The 21,564-nt window shown below is 39.4% G+C and overlaps 1 protein-coding gene across 1 annotated transcript; it reads right to left on the bottom strand.

Moving 5' to 3' along the window:
* Window positions 1-13,761: 13,761 nt before the first annotated feature.
* Window positions 13,762-20,710, bottom strand: LOC109215533 (AAA-ATPase At3g28580-like). The gene is made up of 5 exons (XM_019379612.1): window positions 19,276-20,710; window positions 17,759-17,982; window positions 17,539-17,648; window positions 15,722-16,102; window positions 13,762-13,834 (listed from the first exon to the last, which is right to left on the bottom strand). The coding sequence occupies exons 1-5, from the start codon at window positions 20,708-20,710 to the stop codon at window positions 13,762-13,764; spliced, it is 2,223 nt and encodes a 740-aa protein (XP_019235157.1).
* Between the last annotated feature and the right edge of the window lie 854 nt (window positions 20,711-21,564).

Below are 21,564 nucleotides of genomic sequence, written 5' to 3' on the forward strand. Positions count from 1 at the left end.
CCGTATAGCACAGTCGAGACAGAAGAGTTATGCGGACAGGAAGGTTCGAGATGTATCCTACATGGTTGGTGAGAAGGTCCTGTTGAAGGTTTCACCCATAAAGGGTGTTATGAGATTTGGAAAGAAAGGGAAATTGTGTCCGCGGTTCATTGGGCCTTTTGAGGTACTCCGGAGGATTGGGGAGGTGGCTTATGAGCTTGCCTTGCCACCCAGCTTGTCGAGCGTGCATCAAGTTTTTCATCTTTCTATGCTCCGGAAGTATATTGGAGACCCGTCCCATATTCTAGATTTCAGTACGGTTCAGTTGGAGGGTGATTTGACTTATGATGTAGAGCCAGCAGCCATTTTGGATCGTCAGGTTCGGAAGTTGAGGTCAAAGGATGTTGCTTCGATGAAGGTGCAGTGGAGAGGTCGGTCCGTGGAGGAGGCTACCTGGGAGACTGAGCAGGAGATGCGGAGTAGATACCCTCACCTATTTGAGGCTTCAGGTATGTTTCTTGACTCGCTAGAGGACGAGCGTTTGTTTAAGTTGGGGAGGATGTGACGACCCGACCCATCATCTCATGAGTTACCGCTCTGTTTCCCCTATTTTTCTGCTTCTTTATGATTCATTATCAGTGTCTTGTGTGATCGAGTTGGTTTGGAGTGATTATAGTAAGAAATGATACACTTAGTCTCTTTTAAGAAGGCTTGAGTTGGAAAAGGCAACCGGATGTGGACTTATGAGTTAGAGGGCTCGGATGCGAACTCCGATGATTCGGTTAGCTTCGGGGGATGATTTTTGACTTAGGAGTGTCATCGGATGTGGTTTTGGAGGTCCGGTGTAGAATTAGGCTTGAATTGGCGAAGTTGGTATTTTGGCGAATTCCGGTTGATAGGTGAGATTTTGATCTGATGGTCGGAATAGGATTTCGAGAGTTGTTGTAGCTTCGTTATGTGATTTGGGATGTGTGTGTAAAATTTCAGGTCATTTGGAGGTGATTTGTCGGGTTTTTGACCAAATGCGTGTGTTGGAAGTTTTAGAAGAACTTAGGCTTGAATCTGGTGTAATTTGATGGTTTTGGTGTTGTTTGAGGTGTTTTGATGATTGGAACAAGTTGGAATGAGGTTTTAGGAGGTGTTGGTGCTTTTGGTTGAGGTCCTGAGGGCCTCGGGGTGATTTCGGATAGCTAACGGGAAGAATTTGGACTTGTGTTATTGCAGCAAAGCCGCAGGTGCGAGTTTGGTCTAGGTAGCTATTTCTGCAAAAGCGGACGAGGAGCCGCATCTGCGGTATCGCAGAGGCGGTGCGGATGGTCGCAGAAGCGGGAAAGGCAAGACAGGTAGGGACCGCAGATGCGGATAGGGAGCCGTACCTGCGGAGCGTAGATGCGGCTATTGGACCGCAGATGCGGCCAGGCGGGATTTAATGAATTTCCGCAGATGCGGAGAATCAACCGCAGGAGCCGTACCACAGAAGCGGATTTTGGACCGCAGATGCGGTTTTGCCCGGGCAGAAGGTATTTAAGTTCTTCTTCGCGAATTTTGAAGGGTTTATCATTTCTATCTTCGGACTTGGAGGATTGTGGGCGATTTTAAAGAGGGATTTCAAGGAGCTTCGATAAGGTAAGGATTTTTGGACCCAAAACACGATTCTATGGTGCTATTTCATGAATTTGGACTGAAAATTTAAGGAATTAATGGACCAAAAAAATGGTGGTTTAGGGCTTGAACTTAAGAGAGCAAAAGTTGAGGATTTGAAGGGTCAATTGAACTCCGATTCTTGTGTTTTTGATATGTATAAACTCGTGGGGAGATAAGGAGTCTAGTGATGTGAAAATTTCTGAATTTCAAGAAGTGGACCCGGGGCTCGGGTTTTGCTAATTTCGAGATTCTTGATATTTTTCGATTGTTTTCGATTGGGTATTGTTTCCTTATCATATTGTGACGTATTCGTTGTGGTTTTGATCAAATTCGATGCGCGAGGAGGTCGATTTGAGAGGCAAGGTCAATTTGAAACCCCGGATTTGCACAACGTAGTGCTACGTTGAGGTGAGACACACGCTGTATGATGAGNGCTAGGTTGTTGATGTTCTACTCTGACCTCCTCAATTAGCACCTCAAATTCACGCTCTTCTTGGCTCCTATCCCCAAAATTGGCTTGCTGAGTATTAAAAGCTTCAACCACTTGACTCACTTGAGCCGCCAAGTTGCGAATAGTTGCCTCTTGCCTTTCTATCTGCAATTGTTTTTCATTATTTTGTTCCAGAAGGCACTTTAACGTATCATTGATCTCCTTTAGGTCAGCTTCCCTAGGTTCTTTGTTCCTGTTATCCTCACAAGAAAAAGTAGAACCATCATAGTAAGGGGTTGGGGGAAGATAAGAAATATAAGCACAACCCTGAAAGTGACCATCTTGACCACCACACATATCACACACATTCCACACATAAGATTGAGTTGGTGCACATAACTCGCTCTCGGGAATATTTTGATAATTTTGCCATGGGTGGTTTTCTTCACAATATGCATAAGGAGGATTAAAAGCAGAACTACCAATATCAAAATTCCCATAATTCCTGGATGCCATGTTTCTCAATTAACAAGTAAAACAAAAATAAAAAAATAAAAAAATCAAATACAACAAAACAAAAATAAAAGTTCAAACTTGTAACCTAGCAATATGTACACCTACAGCTACACCGTTAGTTCCCCGGCAACGGAACCAAAATTTGATCACGCCCAACTATGCCTTATAAAAAGGACTAAGCGGTCGTTGCTGTCACACCTCCTTTTTCGCTACTACACCCCGGAAGGGGTATAATAAAGGGAGTTTTTCCAATTAAAGGACAATCGAAAAGGGATTCATTTTGTTAAAACTCAGAGTCGCCACTTGGAAGATTTATGGTGTCCCAAGTCACCGGTTTGAATCCTGAATCGAGGAAAAGGGTTGACTCTGTTTAACAGTCGCGAACCAGAAATCCGGTAAGGAATTTTGTTAACTTGGGAGAAGGGGTTAGGCACTCCCGAGTTCCGTGGTTCTAGCACGGTCGCTCAACTGCTATATTTGGCTAAAGTCTGATTTTGATACATGTCATCCTATTGCAATTTAAGAATTGTTTAACCGCTTTTAATTAGTTTTTATGAAAGTGAACGTCGTTTAAGAGCGTATTTTGGATCATGTCACATGAAATGCACCCGGATCCTTGACACCTCTTATTCAATGTTTTGGGATTTGGATTTGGGTCGCATGAAATGCACACCCGTATTTAGGAAGGTAAAATTATTAAAAGCGCGCCTAAAACGACTAACGTGTTATTACTTTGCGGGGGACCGTGAAATTTGCTAAACGGCACGCCCCGGATTCTAAGTATTTTAATTAAGCATTTAAAGAGGGCCCCGCAATTTATGTGTTTTGTTTGGCGAGGCTCATCTCATTTTTATTTAAAGGCCAACCTAGAGCATACTAGGATTTTCTATCGGGTTTATCTTTAAAGAGCTTAGAATTAATTAGCATTGTCAACTGACTATTATCAGAAAGCATTCAAGGAATTCGGGTCTCAAACTCAGGTCCACACTTGAACAAGAGGAGAGCCTCTTAATTCAAATATGCTACCTAGCTTGGAAGGCCCAAAACATGTGTTATAAAATTAAGCCCGCAAACTTAAAACGAATTCAAGTCTTCAGCATTGAGTTTCGAATGTGATTCAATAGAGGGAAAGCGAAATCAATTTGTCCTATGGACTGCTACTAGCCTTGGGCCTCGACGCAAGCCCAATTACAAGATAAGTAGGACTGGAACTGGGCCATGCATGAATGATGTTGAGGCCCAAGCAATAGATATAGACTATCAGCCCTGGGCCTATAGGCAAGCCCAAGCTTCAAACATTTGGATTTATTGATTTGGATAAAAGTGAATTCAAGTTTGATAACTACCAATGTAATTCTGAACTACTAAACTCCTATGAACATTTGATGTACTCAGCGATTGAATTAACATGACAGGATTCATTTACTAGGCCATTTCGACTCCAACATGAGATACTAGAATTGGACGAAAATGTAAAATCATTTTGCACCTATTTTCTAGAACTATTACTTCTTTCGAGTTAGAACTTCAAATTGACAGAATAGCTAAACATTATCCATATCATAACTAATAGTATACTCTTAAATCTGAAATATAATTTCTACAGTCCAAATAACATCTTAATCTAAGCGCAGACCTTAAATTGACATAATAACCAAACTAAAGTTATTAAGCTACAACTAATATCATATTTTATCACTCATATAAGTCTGAAAATGATTCACAACATTCGTAATAACATGATAAGCTCTTTCATGCGAGTATTGTAATGCTAGCAACCATAATACTGACAAGCTAACTTCAGTCATGAACCTCCTATTATAAACAGTCCTTAGTCAATTACATACTAAGATATGATAGAGTGCTGAAATTAATTACAATTCAATAAGGAATTCAACATAAGAAGAACATGCATCACTTCATTCCATTCCAGAATCTGAGAGATACAGGATGTGTACCTGGAAATTAGAATGTAATAAGAAGGAGAAGAAGTCAGCAGCAGCAAATGACAACCAGCAGCAAAGGAGTGGAAGAGAAATTATTTTGAAGACCAATAAAAGGAGATTCAAATCTCAAATCGAATCCAGTTGACTATCAGCGGGCAAATAGACCCCAAATTTGATTTCAAATCCAAATTCGACTCACTTTTACACCTTAGAATGCTCAGAAATGGTATTGAAGCTGAAGACTAAAAAGAAACTAATAGAACAGTATTTTTTATGAGATTTTCTGCTATTTTTGCTGATTTTTCCGAATACCTATGATCTAGAATGAACTTTCTACTCTCAGATTTCAGTTTTGGTTTTGAATTTGAATTTCAAATTTTCATCCTTCAAAAACTTTTAGAAATTTTTAGGGATTTTTCAGATTTTCAGACCTTTGAAGGAAGGTAGGCTGCCTTTTATAGGCAAACTTCAGGGGGAAGCTTCTAGATCTCACTCACACCTTTTCCCCCTCTTTTATTTCAGATTTTATTCAATAATCCCTAATGTTCTGACTTGTTGCTCAAGTTATGGCCACTAAACTATCGAAATGTACACTAAGGCCCTATTCTAGAAGAGTCTAGGGAATTGTATTTTAACTTACAGCATTTTTGTGCCACTCTAAGTACCTAAATTGCCCTTGAACTCATGCTGAATTTACTAGCCTAGTACAGCTATATCCAAACAATTATTTAACTAGGGTTAACTAAACTAAGCCTAAGGGTTATTCTCAACCAGACACCAAACTATGGAATTATGAAAGATAATTACCAATTAAACTGACTTAAACTAATTAACACTAGCTAGCAACAATCATAAGGGATTGGAATTCAAACAGGACTTCAAACAGGATCAATTAATGAATCAAAGACAGATAGAAACAGATTCGAAACAAAATTAAACAAAATAAAACAGAATTAACCTACAAAACAATTATTGGAACATATGCGGAATCCAAAACTAAGAATCAAAACAGAAATAAACGAAAAAAAGCTTACTGAGTTAATATCTATATGCATTCAAACAACAACTAACTAATTAACAACAACTACCAAAGCAAGATCAAATCACAGGAAGCAAAAGAAGGAGAGCAGAAGAAGAAAGAAATACAATAAGAGAAGAATAGGGGGAAACTCACTATTAGACTCAAACCCTAGATGTGAAATTGAAGGACTTCGGTTAGGATTCTTGTGCAGTAAACATGAGAATGGAGCTTAGAGCGGCCTGGGGGTTATGGAGTGTAAATTTGGTATGATTTGGGGCGGCGCCGCCGTGGGCGGCGGAAACAGACTCGAATATTCGAGAAGATTGGGTGTGATTCGAGCCATGGAAGTTTGGGGTTTAAAAAGATGAGGTCATGGGGAATCCGTGGTGTAAATTTTAGGTTCATCGGACAATCGCCGCCGGCGGAGGCAACTTCCGGCCGACGGCGTGTGGTGGTAGGCGACGGAGAGATGAAGGGTTCTCTGATGTTGATGAGAGAAGCGAGGGGTAGGGGGTCTGAGGGGGTGGGGCTGGGTTCAGACAATTATATAGTTAATGATGGGGGCTTCCCATCCGTTGGATTAATCAACCTCGATGGTTGAGATTGATTTGGGCAATACGGCGTCGTTTTGGCGTCTCTGAGCCGGACTGGGCTAAGGCGTTTTGGGCCTGGGTTGTGCGGATTTAAAAGGGTATCTATTAGGCCTGGTTGAATTAAATCTGAACAACCCAAACTTCAATCTTTCAATTCAATTATTCATTTTAATTAATTCCTAAAAATCCAAATTAATTCCTAATATTCAAGTAAAAATCTAAATTAACTCCTAATACTCGACTAATCCTACACTAATTAACACCAAATAAATTCAAAAGAAACACTACTAAAAATCAAAAATCAAAATTAAAAATGCGAATTGAACTAGTGTTGTTATTTTCTTTACTACTAATTAATCCTAAAAATGCAAAATTAAACCCTAAGTGCAAATGTCAAGTATTTTTGTATTTTTCATTACTCAAATGAAATAAACATGCGCAGACAATATGCAAACAATTAACGAAAAACGCCACAAAAATCCACAAAATTGCAAACAATGGAAAACTTATTTTGTTTTGAATTTGTGGGAGTAATTCATATAGGGCAAAAATCACGTGCTCACAAGTACTGAGGAAAAGTAATGAATAAATGAACAATATGCTCGAGGAGCGGATTTTATACTTGTTTAATACTGGTTAAGTTACCTGTTCTACCTGGTTTTAAGGAATTTCACCTGACTTCTTCATTATCTGCTGTTTAAATGGCTTTACTGCTTTGATATAGAACTTCTTAGTGCCTTTACGCGATTTCATACTGTCAGTCATTATTTATTATTAGTACTCACTGGGTTGGAGTACTCACATTACTCCATGCACCGTGTGTGCAGATCCAGGTGTTCCTGAGGTGTAGTGCGAGCTATCCTGCGGTTAGGATTCCACCGGAGTTATCGAGGTAGCTACATGGCGTCCGCAGACCCGATTTCTCCCTCTATCTTTCTTTATCTTTTCCGCATTTTAGACTGTTCCTGTATTAGACTGTTGAACTCATGTAATAGAGGCTCTTGACTTGTGACACCGGATCGGTGGGCCATTGTAGAGATTATTTTTATTGTGGTTTCCGCACATTTCATCTTCTATTTCAGACTTCTATTCATATTAGTTTGGTAATTTAATTCGGTTAAACGGTATTGAAATTTAAAGAAAGGGATTGAGAGTGTTGAATTGTTCGGTCTTGCCTAGCATTGTGTTGGGCGCCATCACGACCGGGGTTGGGGTCATGACAGCGATGAAGAAAATCTCTGTTACGCATGTCTGACTTTGGAGGCTCATATCTCGTAATCTACAAGGAATTTGGAGATGATCCAAAAATAAAAGTTGTAGCTCTTTGCGTCTAGTTTACCGAAAGGTAAAACGTTTATCATTTGGATTTGTGTATGAAAGGTTATGGCTGGTACACTACAGGCTGTCCGGGAAGATGAAGAAGAAATTTGTGTTGCATAGGGCTAAATTTGGTAGCTTGTATCTTAAAATTCTAAGGAATTGAGAAATTTACGAAACATTAAAGTTGTAGATCTTGGTGTCTAGTTTGCAAAACATTAAATCATTTGTCATTTTGAGTTTTGTACAAAAAGTTATGGCCATTATACTAGAGGTTGTCTGAGAAGAGTTTGAAAAATGGTTTTTGGGAATTTCCTATTTCGCGAACGCGAAGAAGAGTCGTCTGGGAGTGTATAAGTGTAAAGAAATAGGTTTGGCTCATTTCATCTCATTTCCTCCATGGGAGCCAACCTAGGAGCGATTTTGGAGCTCCATTTTCATCATCCATGTCAAGGTAAGTGATTCCCACCTATTGCAAGTTAATTTCATGGATTATATCTAGATTAATACATGAAAAATCATGGAAAATTAGTGAAAATTGGGGTTTTGAAGAAAAACCTAGAAATTTGGTATTCTTGGATTTTTTTTACCACGATTTTGGGCATGAAATTGTAAGAAAATTTTATATTTGAGTTCGTGAGGTTATGGTTAAACTTTATCTTCCAAGAATTTCGGAATCCGGGCACGTGAGCCTGAGGGCAATTTTGTCAACTTTTAGATCTGGGTTAGGAATTGTTATAAATTGAATTATAATGAGTAATTGATCATACATTACTGAGTTTACATAATTATTGGCTAGTTTTGGAGCAATGTGCATCGATTTGAGTTTTCTGAAGGGCATGGAATAATGGTTATGGAACTTCGGAGCGAGGTAAGTCTCCCTTCTAACCTTGTAAGATGGAATTAAACCCATCACTACTGGAAAATAGGCATATGGCAACAGCAGGTAAACCGTTGCAATTGATAGGCAAACCGTTGCCATAGATGTATTGGAACGGTTCAGCGACCGTGACATCCGCTCGCGTGCCAATAGATCTACAGCAACGGTTTTGGCAACGGTTGACAGAACCGTTGCTATAGATCCAGCTATAGCAACGGTTGTTCCTCTGACTGAAGCAACGAGTATTTATTTCAATTGCAACGGTTAAAAACCGTTACTATATAGGTTATGCAACGGTTGTAAACTGTTACCATATTATTTACTACAATGGTTGGAAACTGTTACAATATAGTGTATTGTAACGGTTATGTATGCTATTGCAACGTTTGTTTACAGCTATTGTAACGGTTTTATTGCGCTACCGTAACGGTTTTGTTTCTATTGCATCAGTTTGTCACACTTTATGGAACGGTTTGCAAGACCTATCGTAACGGTTCAGCATGTCTATGGCAACGACATTTGGGCTTATTGCATAGGTGAACTAAATTATTATGTGCTCCTATTTGTGGGGGCTACGCGCGCACGAGGTGACGAGAGTCCGTGCGTAGCTACTATTATGCCTATGTCTGGGTAGTATAGGCTTACATCACGCTTTGTTGATATTGTTGTTAATTTATGTTATTATTGTCTTGAGAAGAAATAAGATTGGGGTTGCATAATAATTGTGTTGAAAGGAATTTGAATTGAGGAATTTAAGATTTTTAAGGGTTTCCATGAAACTTCTTATTTTCGAACGAATTGAGAATCATTATAATGACTTAAGAAATCTATGTGTAACCGCGTCGCATGGGCATTTGTGAGCGGGGAAAATCTCTTTAAAAAATTCACGTTAAATTGTTCTTATTTTGAAAAGAATAAAGAAAAGGATTTTGAATTATTAAATTATATTTGGCCGCGTCGCATGTATGATTCGCGAGCGGGGAAATTCCATAATTTATGTTTGACCGCGTCGTACGTATGATTCGCGAGCGGGGTATTTCGTTCTACTACTCTTATGGGATCGGGCCGTTCGCCCCGGCAGGATTTATGTACCACACTCTCATGGGAGCAGGTCGTTCGCCTTGGCAGGTTAATAGATGCATCTATGGTTTGCGTCGTTCGACCCTCGGTAGTGCACAGTTTACTTTTATGTTAGATCGTGCCGTACGCCTCAGTATTTCCTATATATGTATATGTATATACTATTCTCATGGAATCGTGCATGACATTTGTCTAGAAGCCAGTGAACCTGTGGATTTTTCCTTGTTTGAATTATGATAACTTCTCTAAGGAAATCCACCATATCTATATATGTGCTCCAGTTACAGAGGGAACTTGCTAGCTGAAAACTTGAGTAAAATAAAGAAGAAAGGGGATATAACTATGTATTTTATACATGCTTATTTCATATAATTGCCTTGTTTCGTACTTATTCACTTGTTTATTGTAATGATATTATTGGACAATTAGTAAGTGTCGAAGTCAACCTCTCGTCACTACTTCTTCGAGGTTAGGCGGGATACGTACTGAGTACACGTAGTTTTTGTACTCATGCTACACTTACTGTGCATTTTTGTTGCACAAGCACATGTTTGTCTTGTGGCTTAGTTTGGCGCAGCGGCATGGTTGATACGGAGACTGAGGTGAGCTGCATTTCTCGAGACGGTCCGCAACTAGCAGAGTCTCCTTCAAAGTAGTGTATTGTAGTTCCTTTACTATCCAATTTGTATTCTAGACGGTTAGTGTATTACATTGTTCCCTATAAATTTCTCATGCACTTGTGACACCGGGTTCTGGGATGACTAAGAGATTAGTCATTATTTAGGTTTGTTAAAGACATCATTATTTATTCAGTAGAATTCTTTATTAATTGTTTATGTTTAAAAAGGAATGATTTCAAAATGGTAAAACGAGAAATTTTTATTTATTTGGTGTTGGCTTGCCTGACAGTGGTGTCCGGCACCATCACGATCCTTAGTGGATTTTGGGATGGTCATATTGTACCTTGTATGGCACTAGTCCATAAATACGGGGTATTATAGCTTGGACCGTATTTTATCCCAAAATGTCAAACTTCGACAAAACTCATTTTCTTTGATTCGTTTACCCTCTAACCTTCACGAATTTACTTATCACTTGTTTGAAATAATATAATACTTATAACCTCAAAAATAATCTCATTCCCGAGCTTATATCAATTTATTCATGGCATACTTTCATGTACGAAAACATGGGGTGCAACAATATCTTGTTGATTCTTTGCCCCAATACCGCTCTTACCGCCACGTCGCTAGCATCGCACATGAGCTCAAATGGTAAGCTCCAAATTGGTGCGATAATGATGGGAGTGGTACTCAACCTATACTTGAGTCGCTCAAATGCCTTCATACAATCATCATTGAACACAAATTTGGCATCTTTTTCCAACAACTTCCAAAAGGGGTTCACCCCTTTTGAGAAATCCTTGATGAACCGACGGTAAAACCCCGCATGACCTAGAAAGCTCCTAACTCCTTTTACGGAAGTAGGAGGAGGGAGTTTTGATATCACTTCAATTTTTGCTTTATCCATTTCAATACCATTCTTGGAGATCTTGTGGCCGAGGACAATGCCCTCCTCGACCATAAAGTGATATTTCTCCCAATTAGGCACCAAGTTGGTCTCTTCACAACGTGCCAATACCTTATCAAGATTATCCAAACATGCTTTAAAAGAATCCCCCACAACAGAGAAATCATCCATGAAAATCTCGAGGAAGTCCTCCACCATATCCGTGAATATTGCCATCATGCACCGCTGAAAAGTAGCCGGTGCATTACATAAATCAAACGGCATCCTTGAGAATACAAATGTTCTGATCAAGAAATGGAAGCGGAAAATGGTCTTTCCGAGTCACTTTGTTGAGCTTCCTATAGTCTATGCATACTCTCCAAATGGTGACAGTTCTTGTGGGAATCAGCTCATTTTTGTCATTTGTAATCACAGTCATGCCCCCCTTTTTGGAACACATTATACCGGTGAAGTCCATGAACTATCAGAAATGGGGTAGAAAACCCCAACATCCAACCACTTCATGATCTCTTTACTAACTACCTCTTGCATGGCCTCATTCAACCTTCTTTGATGTTCCACAGAGGGTTTGGCATCCTTCTCCAACATGATTTGTGCATGCAAAAGGCGAGGCTTATACCTCGAATATCCGCCAATGTCCAACCTATTGCCTTCTTCCTCCTTTGGATCACCGCAAGGGTGGAATCTACCTGCACGTTAGTTGAGCACGAGGAAAGAATAACAGGTAAATTGGAAAAAAGGCCTAAGAACTCATACCTGAGAGTAAAGGCAAGGGCTTCAACTCCAATGTGGGAGGCTCCTCGATTGAGGGCTTTGTTGGTGGTGTCTTCCGGTTCTCAAGGTCCAAGGAAAGTTTTCGGGGCTCATATATATATGATCCTATTCCTTGCAAAGCATTGACACATTCTACCAAGCCTTCCTTCTCATCCTCATCATGATTCAATAACACAGCTTCCGATGGGTCTTCAACATTAATCACAGCACTTATGTCATCAACAATTACTTCGGTCACAAGATCCACAAACGAACAAACTTCGTTTCTATTAGGTTGCCTCATTGACTTACAAACATGGAACACTACTTTTTCATCGCCCACTCGAAAGGTGAGCTCCCCAGCTTCCATTTCAACTATGGCCTTCCCTGTAGCTAGGAAAGGTCTCCCCAATATGATTGGCACCTCGTAGTCAACCTCACAGTCAAGTATCACAAAATCTGCGGGACGTATGAACTTGTCGGCCCGAACTAGCACATCATCAATTATCCCCAATGTCTTGAACACAGAGTAGGGCATCAAGCTAATGCTTCCCCCCAAGTCAGATAGAGCTTTGGCAAAATCGGCAGTATCAATAGTGCATGGGATTGTAAAGGCACCGGGGTCTTCTAACTTTGGAGCCATGAAGTGCACAATGGCACTCACTTGATGTGTCATTTTGATCTTTTCATAGTTCATTAATCTCTTCTTTGTCACCAAGTTCTTCATGAACTTGGCATATCCCGACATTTGTTCTAAGGCTTCAACTAATGGCACATTTATGGAAAAACTTTTCATCATATCAATGAATTTCTTGAATTGGTTCTTACTGTTTTGCGTTGCAAGCCTTTGAGGATATGGTGGAGGATGCCTTGGCAAAGGAGCCTTGGCTTTGGGCACTACCGGATCTGGTATGTCTATCACATGTCCCCTAGATGGGTTCACATCATCTTGTGTCTCCTCCACATTTTCATCGATGTCTATCCTCACTTCCTCATATATGTTACTGAAGGGCATCTAATGAGACAAGTTTGTTAGCAACACTCACCTTCTGAGTTTTCCTCGAAGTCTTTTATCTGTTGTCTGTATGCATAATCTATTTATCACACATTATCATACGTATATTCTGCTATTTCTTCCTGATATTTTTGGAGAAAGCCTCGCGGATACTTAATTATTCCATAATTTTGGTTGTGGTCTGTGCCATTTCCTCCTCTCATGTTGAGGTTGTCGGTAGAGGAAGAGAAGTACAATTGCTGGAAGAGTCTTCACATTGATAAGGTGAAGGAAGCTTATTGTTCTTGTGATGCCCTTGTTTTGGTACACTGTTGAGCGCTTCCCATAGAATTTATACTAGGCATTCAGACATGTCTGTTAGCATCAATTTCTGAGGTCATTGATACTCCAATTGACCTGGTTGTTATAAATCCGTGTGAATTGATTGGTAGCACGATCAACTTATTCTTAAGACATTCCTTAAAATTATAAAGTTATTCATTTTGTATGTTTTGGCAATAGGCATGCAACTTTCTGTTACCTCATCCACAATTATTATGGTCACATAAAGAAGGATTTGTTGATCTATTGGTTTGAAGTAAATGTGCAAGCTTTGAGAGGTTACTTTTCTGGTCCTTGTTTTGGATGCTTTGCCTTTTTTTTGTGTATGTGTGCGTGTTGTAGCTTATGGATATTGTGTCCTGTAAGAGCATCTAGTAATTTCTTCATGGCTACCTCCCTGTTATTGTTTTATAAATCTTTGCTTTTCGATCCTGTATATGAGTTTGTTTAAACTGCGGATCTGGCACTCTTTGTTTTCTTTTCAGGATAATAAATGATGCAAACATGGAGCATAGTTATGAAGGTCTTTTGTGGACATTGAGGTGTGTGCCTAATTTTCATCGATATATTAGCTTTATTACGTTGTACTGGACATGTGGTACTGACTAGTCTTCTATTATATATTATCAGTGTTTGTGTTACTTCCATTTACTGTTGGTAATTTCTAACTTTGATGGTACTGCTCCATAAGATTCTGCATTATAATGCTATTATAGAGGAGTACTCTGTTTCGTTTTTACATTTTCTTCTGAATTCTACTCTCAACCCATCTAGGAGTCTTCAAGGACTTTCTTTGATGCTGCGGTATCCTATTCCAGCACTGCAAACATCTTCAGAGTTGTCATCCATATTTAATGGGGTAACAGTCTGTTCTTTCGAAATGTGTTGGCATATTCAAGTTTTTGACACCTTGGTGACCTGTTTGGCCTTTTTCTGTTAAATATAGAGAACTTTTTGTTGCCTTATAGCTGGTAAGATTGTTATTTGAATTATTTGTATTTTTGAGCTCTATCTTTCTTGTACTTGTGTATACATAGTTTGTCAAAAGCTGTTAACTAAGAACTTAAAATCTGGGAAAATAGAACACAGTTAAATTGTGCAAAGATAGAAAGATGAGTTTTCTAATTCAAATTTGATGAAGTGACCTTTCTGCTTTTGACAATGGGGGAATTTGAGGGGTTGTTTTTGCAAGACTGATAGACTTAAATTAAGTACACCAATTAGCTTGCTCTCACTTTTAAATGTTCTGGCGTTTTTCCTTGAAGTAGTTTTAAATTTGAGCTGTTGCTCTATTTTTGGATTGAGACCCTTTATGGGAATGTAAGAATGCTCTTTTCTTGATATTCCATATTGATTTTCTTTTGAATTTGAGATAGATTTCTTTCCTAACCTTTATATGACTGCATAAGATGGAAGCTTCCCTGCCTAATCGTTTTTTTTATTGTCTTTGCTATTTTCCCTTTTTTTTGGGGTCTCATGCTGGCATTTGCTTCAATTTCCTAAGACACAGTGGCAGAGTGGGTGATTAGCCTCTCACGGGGATAGTAGCTTGAGATATTCTTCCCTTTGCAGTCTAAGACCATCATGTCAGAAAGCGACTATTACATGGTTCTCCATCATCTGCTTGAACATATTTTCAATCCGTCTCATCTCATTGTTGGAAGAACTAGGACCTTATGAGGATATGGAGGCGGGTTGTTTGGTTGTGGATACATTGGGGGCCTCTGAAAGCCCAACCCCTGATTTTCTTAATTATTGTTGTTCCGGTCCTTGACTATTATTGCCTCCCCAATTACTATTATTGTTGCACCCCAATTGCCTTGATTTCCTTGATTACCCCAATTTTGATTGTTGTTGTTCCCCCAATTTCCTTGGTTGTTGTTGTTGCCACTATTCCAATTTCCTTGTTGACCTTGATCGCCCCAATTTCCTTGGTTGCCCTGTGATCTCCACTATGTTGATTCGGAGCATTGCTCCGTTGACCTTGATAATTGTTGACATATTGAACCTCTTCACTTTGATCATCATATGAATCATCTTGATTGTACCCACTACCACTTTTCTCAAATTGATTCGGATTGTTTTGAATTTGTTGACCTCGTTGCCTTCTCTTGTTGACCATCATGTTCACTCCTTCCATGGCATTCACTTGTTTTGGCCCTTGAACTTGTTGAAGCTAAGCTTTGGCCAATTGGTTCATGGTAGTTGTCAACTCGGCTATAGCTTTGTCGTGGTCATGTAGCCCCTTGTGTAGGTGAATAACATTAGGGTCACCTTGTGGCACATTGGTTCTACTTTGCCACGCCGAAGAGGTATCCGCCATCTCATCAAGTATTTCATAAGCTTCGGCATATGGCGTGTTCATGAAGTTCCCCCTGGTGAGTTGGGTAACCACACATTGGTTTGTTGTGTTGATCCTCCTGTAGAAGGTCTTTTGGATCATGGCCTCAGTCATATCGTTGTTTGGGCACTCTTTGACCATTGGTCGGTACCTCTCCCAAATCTCATGTAACGGTTTATTTGTCTCTTGTTTAAAACCAAGGATCTCATCTCTTAGCGTTGCCATATGTCTCGGAGAAAAGAACTTTGCGATGAGCTTCTCGGCCAACTCATCCCAAATGTGTATGGAATGGTTGGGTAACCTCTCTAGCCAATCCAAAGCCTTCCCCCTTAGAGAAAATGGGAAAATCCTTAACCTCAATGCATCCTCGGAGACATTAGTCTGCTTGCTCCCCCAGCACATGTCAACAAAACCTTTGAGATGCTTATAAGCATTTTTTTGTGGAGCTCCGATGAAGAAACCCCTCTGTTCCAACAGTGTAAGCATGACATTGGCTATTTGAAAGTTGCCTGCCCTAATCCGGGGCGGGACGATTGCACTTGCATAGCCTTTGTTGGGGAACACCCGGTGGGCTGCCCTTGGAGGAGGTGGGGGAGGGTTTGGGATGTTGTCATTAGGCTGGCGGCCTCTCCTTGGTACTTGAGGTTCAATATGGACCTCATCCACATGTTCGTCATATACCTCCTCCGCCAATGGTATATTCCTGAGGGCTTCGTTGTTAAGAGTCATTTGGTACCTAAAAGCAATTCACACAAAAAATTAGAAAAATGGAAGGAAAGAAACACAAAACACACAAATACTTAGATACATATCTAAAACCGTCAAAGTCCCTGGCGATGGCGCCAAAAATTGATCGGGTCCGAGCCTACACTACTATTGAGTAGTGAGGGTGGTCGATGCAGTTTTAACCCAACTAGGTCGGGATCGAATGCATAGGGAGTTAATAATTAGAATTAGGTTTATATCTAAGCTAGATGCGGGCTTTGAGTCTAATTATACTTCCACAAGTTTGGGTTTGATTTCTACTTCTAACTTTACTCTAAAGATTGCAATGATTGAAACTAAGGACAATATTTTTGTTGAGTGTTTAAAAAGACTAGGGTCGTGACTTATACCTAGGTGGATATCTAACGAGTATTAAAATCTAGGGCAAACTTGATTGGTTTGGATCGTAATATAGCTATCACACCCGGGTACTCACTCTATACCTCTCGGTAGTTTGAGTGATTTTGCTCAATTTGGCTTTTTCAAGTCTAAATGGGTATTCATACAAATCAAGTGATATCGGCTCAAGTTAGGTATTACTATCTCTAGGTTTAACCCTTTAATTGGGGCTATTAATTTCTTGAGTTCACCCCAATTCCTTGTTAGCCTAGTTGTCCTAGACTTAGTCCCTCTTTCTCAAGTAGAGACTAGGTCATAAAGGCATGAATCAATGTTTGCAACCATTAATTCTATAGTTCTAGCAAGAACTAGGCTAAATATCACTAACCCATTCACATTCAAGCCCTAAAATCAAATACCCATTGAATACCCACACTAGGGTTGGGTCACAACCCTAGATATGGGTTTAGCTACTCATGGAAATAACATAAATTAAAGATGAAATGAAGATAAAATCCATAATATTAATTTATGGAATGAAAATCTAATGTTAAGAGATGAATCTAGTACAAAAATTCCAAAAACAGAATACTCAGCCGTCTCACGTGCTCATACAAAACATAACATAACCTAAAAATGACAAAAATTTCTATTTATACTTAGCTAAAAATATCTGACAAAATTGCCCCTGCAGAGGTTGTGCGGCCGCACTCTTGCTTTTGCGACCGCATAATTCTGATGCGGTCCGCATTTTTCTCCTTTGGATCTAGGTTGAGCTGGACTTTCATAGACTGCATAATTCCAAGTGCGGCCGCGCTCCAGATTATGCGGCCGCATAAAAGTGATGCGCTCCGCACGTGCTTGAGTTTGGCTTGAAATCAACTCTCTGATTCTTCATTTGCAGACCGCACAATTTCAATCGCAGACGCACAAGGGACTTCCACGGCCGCACAATTTTGGTGCGGTCCGAGCCATTCTCTTTTGTTCAAGTTGTCAGCTCTCTGAATCTAAGTCATCGCGGTCCGTGTAATTATGATCACGGTTGCACCATGAATTTTGCGGCAGCACAATATTGGTACAGTCCGCGCTTCAGGTTTCTTTGTCTGGTCTTTGTTTTGTTCAACTTTTGACTCCTTTGTGAGCTGGTTTTGATTCCTTTGGCTCATTTTAAACAATTTCTGCAGGCAAGCACATTTCATTAATTTCCGGGAATACCTTCAAACCTTTTTGGCCTAAACACAAGTAAAAGAGAGCAAATAATAGGTTAAAATCCCTACTTATCAATCACATAACTTATATATCTCAAGACTCCTTCGCCCCGGTCCTGTTTGTGCAGAGGCTTCTCGACTTTGAAGTCTTTTGCAATTGAGCAGCCCTCGGGAATGAACGCCAACGAAGGAGGCTTGGCGGCCCCTTCGTTAGCAGCCACAACAAGGGATGCCGTTTCGAGCGTCACCACCTCGGGGGCAACCGCTTCAGTACTAGTGGCCGGTTGAGAAGACGAAGGGGCAACTTGTTGAGGAACGGTTTTTGATATTTTCCCATTATCATTTGAGGGAGTGTTTGAAAATTTGAAAAATAAACACAAAGTTTGGAAAAATGGGTTTTTAAGATAAAGCACAGGGTGTGAAGATTTGAAGAAATTTTGGGCAGAAATCTAAAACTTGTTATGAAGATTGAAGAACAAGGAAGAAGATATGAAGATTTGAAGAAGGTTTTGATGATGGTTGGCAGGCTCAAAGATAGCGGTCTGATCGGAAAGCAGAAAAAGGACAAAGGAAGGAGGCTTTTATAGAGAAACAGCCGACGCTTCGCATTGGGAGACAACCTGCTGGTGAGTGACAAGCGTCCGAAGTCACAACAATGCGATTGATGGGATGTTTCGGCTCCTCGTCGTAATGTACGAAGGAAGGAACCGGAGTCATCTGTCGTTTTCCATTATTTCGGCAAGCCTACTCTCTAAAAAACGAGGGGACTATCTGTATACAGGTGAAACCGAGCCCACTGCATGACCTGACTTCTCGGTGAGCCAAACGGAGCAGAAGCATGACCGTAGTATATCGAAGTCAAAGCGAATAGACCCTCGTATTGGGGCTCGGGCAAAACACCTACCCTCGGGGATATCGGGGTCATATCCGATTTAAGGATCGAGGCTTCGAAAAGCATTACTAAACTGTTGCGCATGACTAACAAAGGGTCGTGATGTCCGTACTTGACCGGATATCATGACATGAATCTCAGACGTATCGCCGGAAAATTAGTGATTAGGAAAACAGAAGATTTTTACCTTTTTTAGAATTGTACTTAGGGTAAACTCTTTTACTATATAAAGGGGATCTGACTATTCATTAGACACTTTTAAAACACGCATATCAAGGCAATATACCATTATTTTTCTATGTTCTTACTTTTGTTCATCAAGTTCTCTATTATTGTGAGCCCCAGACTGAAGACAAACATAAGCTATGACTGAGTCCGGATCACTCCCGCTATTGATTTGGAAATTTATTACATCTTTTATTTATTTAATCTAACGCTATTAATCATTTGTATTGAATTAATCCGCATATCCTTAAAATCACTTATAAATTTAATTGTTATCCGTTTTTTTTAGGGTAAACAATTCTCATTGTTAAGTACTTCATTTCGTTCCAATTCAATTCTCATGATTTTCCTCATTAGAAGGCCTTATAAGCTAAATAACCGATTCTCCCGGAAACTACAAAAAGGTTCTTTATACTTTCAGTAATACTTTTGCTCAAGATTCAAGAATATTGATAATTTAATTCAGACCACCAAACTAACCTTTGAAATCATGGATAAGTAATGAAGGATGTAAAAGTGTAATATAGTCTTCCTTGGCCTCTTTCAGAGCCTGAATTAAGTTATTCAAGCAAATCTCAGGCCCTCCTGCAGCATTCTTTAGTATCAAGTGTTCAGCCACATCACAAGGACTCATGTTTACTTCTTCTAGTAATCTTTGAATCTCTTCAAATAAATCGTGAGTTTCAATTCTCAAGTAATTCTTAGCCAACACTTTGAATGCTTCAAATCTGCAATACGACATCTCGATGTGCATATCCATCCGTCCTCTACGTATCAGAGCTGGATCAAGTTTTTCCTTATAATTAGTTGTAAATATAGTGATTCTTTCTTGACCACAAGCTGACCATATTCCATCAATGCAATTCAACAGCCCTGAAAGTGTAAGTTTCTTGGATTTCTTCTTTTCGCTATCAGAGTCTGAGTCTGAGTCCGAATCTGAATCCGAATCCGATTCATTATCTTTTTCTTCTTTCTTTTTCTTCTTTCTCTTGCCTGTCAAATCAACGGAGCAATCAATATCTTCAACGACAATAATAGACTTGCTTGTTGTTTCCATAAGCAACTTCTTAAGACCTAAGTTATCTTTAACTGAGGTAAGCTCAAGATCATAAATATCATAGTTCAAGAAATTCGCAATAGCTGCAATGATAGTTGATTTCCCCGTTCCTGGTGGACCGTAAAGAAGATATCCGCGCTTCCACGCCTTGCCCACACTAGAATAAAAATTCTTCCCCTCACTAAAAGCAACGAGATCGTTTTTTATTTCCTCTTTCTTCTTAGGGTCCATAGCCAAAGTATCAAAAGTTGCAGGATGCTCGAAATTAATGTGCTTCCACAAACCATACCAACGTGTATAATAATCATCCTCACTATTGTTATTACAGTAAATCCTCTGTTTCTTGTTTTTGAATTCAATCGCCTTACCTTCTTCCGTCACATGCTTCAAGTATTTTTCTGTGACAATTTCTCGATATTGTTGATTGAACGTTAAACTGTAACTTTTCTTCTCAATTGGAAGGGAATTACGCCCTTGAGAATCATCCCTGAATGTTTCCTTATGAAAGCGCCAACAAAGTTTCGCACCTTGAAACTCATCAATGGTTGATTCTCCTTCATCCAATATAACAGCACAAGACTTGATGTTCTTGAACTTTTCTGCTTTGAGATGTTTAGCATCATTGCTTATAGACTTCGTACTCAAATAATTGTTGACATGGCTGTAAATTTCATTGTTTTTATCACTGGAGAATTCATCAATGGTGATTTCTACATAAGGGTAGAAGTAATTATCAAGTCGATTCCAGAAGGTTTCGATTCGCCTACGGAGTATTTGAGGGAAGAGTTGTTGAATTGTGCCCCATATAAACATTATTCCAGCAAGCCTGGAGCCTACTTCGGTCAATGAAGTTCCCATGTTGTTTTTCCTTTAACAACATAAATTTTGAAGGCGTATATGTTTACTACGAGAATATATAGATATAGAATTGGGTGATGTGCAAGTTATTACCCAAAAAACATTGTCTGGTCCTTGTCGGACAAGGAAGTCGACTAGTTTAACTCGGCGACAAAAGAGCCTTTTTAGCAGTATTTTACTTATACTAGGATTCTAATTATATATGGAAATTGTAAAAAAAAAAAATTATATTATTGGTGAAGTTTTAACCTGTGATAATTGGTTAGTTTCCATATTTATCATATATAATTTCACATAAATACAACTCACACTTCTAACTTGCAACATAATAGCCCTGTCATAACTTTACAAATCTGTAGCCCAAAAATAATAGGCTAATTTTTGAAAAACGAGTATTTTCTAGCTTTTTTATTCGGCAACGGAGTTTAATCAGGACAATTATCTTATTTAGATAAAGTCATGAGATTTTCTAATTCTTCCGTCATCTAATTTTGATCTTTCTCCCCCAATTTGTCTTTAGTGCTACAAGTTGCTGCAAGTTGTCCCCCAATTTTTCGCTGATTCTACTTATATGGTAAAATTTAGAAACAATTGCTGCAAGTTCGTGATTTGGCGGAGAATCAACAAGAAAAGTAGATTTATACATGAATCATTCTAGAAATGGCAAAATACATATTTTAGCCATCGATCTTGTACCCAAATTCCTCTTACACACCTGTTTAATGCGGGAGTAATATTACTCACCAAAATTTTTAAAAGTGTGTCAATTGCACACCACTTCGGTGTTTGACCACATCTGTTTAAAGATCCCAATTACACGCGCCAATCAGCATCTGACACGTGTCATACATCGG

The sequence above is a fragment of the Nicotiana attenuata genome, unplaced genomic scaffold (assembly GCF_001879085.1).
Source record: "Nicotiana attenuata strain UT unplaced genomic scaffold, NIATTr2, whole genome shotgun sequence".
In the NCBI taxonomy this organism is placed as follows: domain Eukaryota; kingdom Viridiplantae; phylum Streptophyta; class Magnoliopsida; order Solanales; family Solanaceae; genus Nicotiana; species Nicotiana attenuata.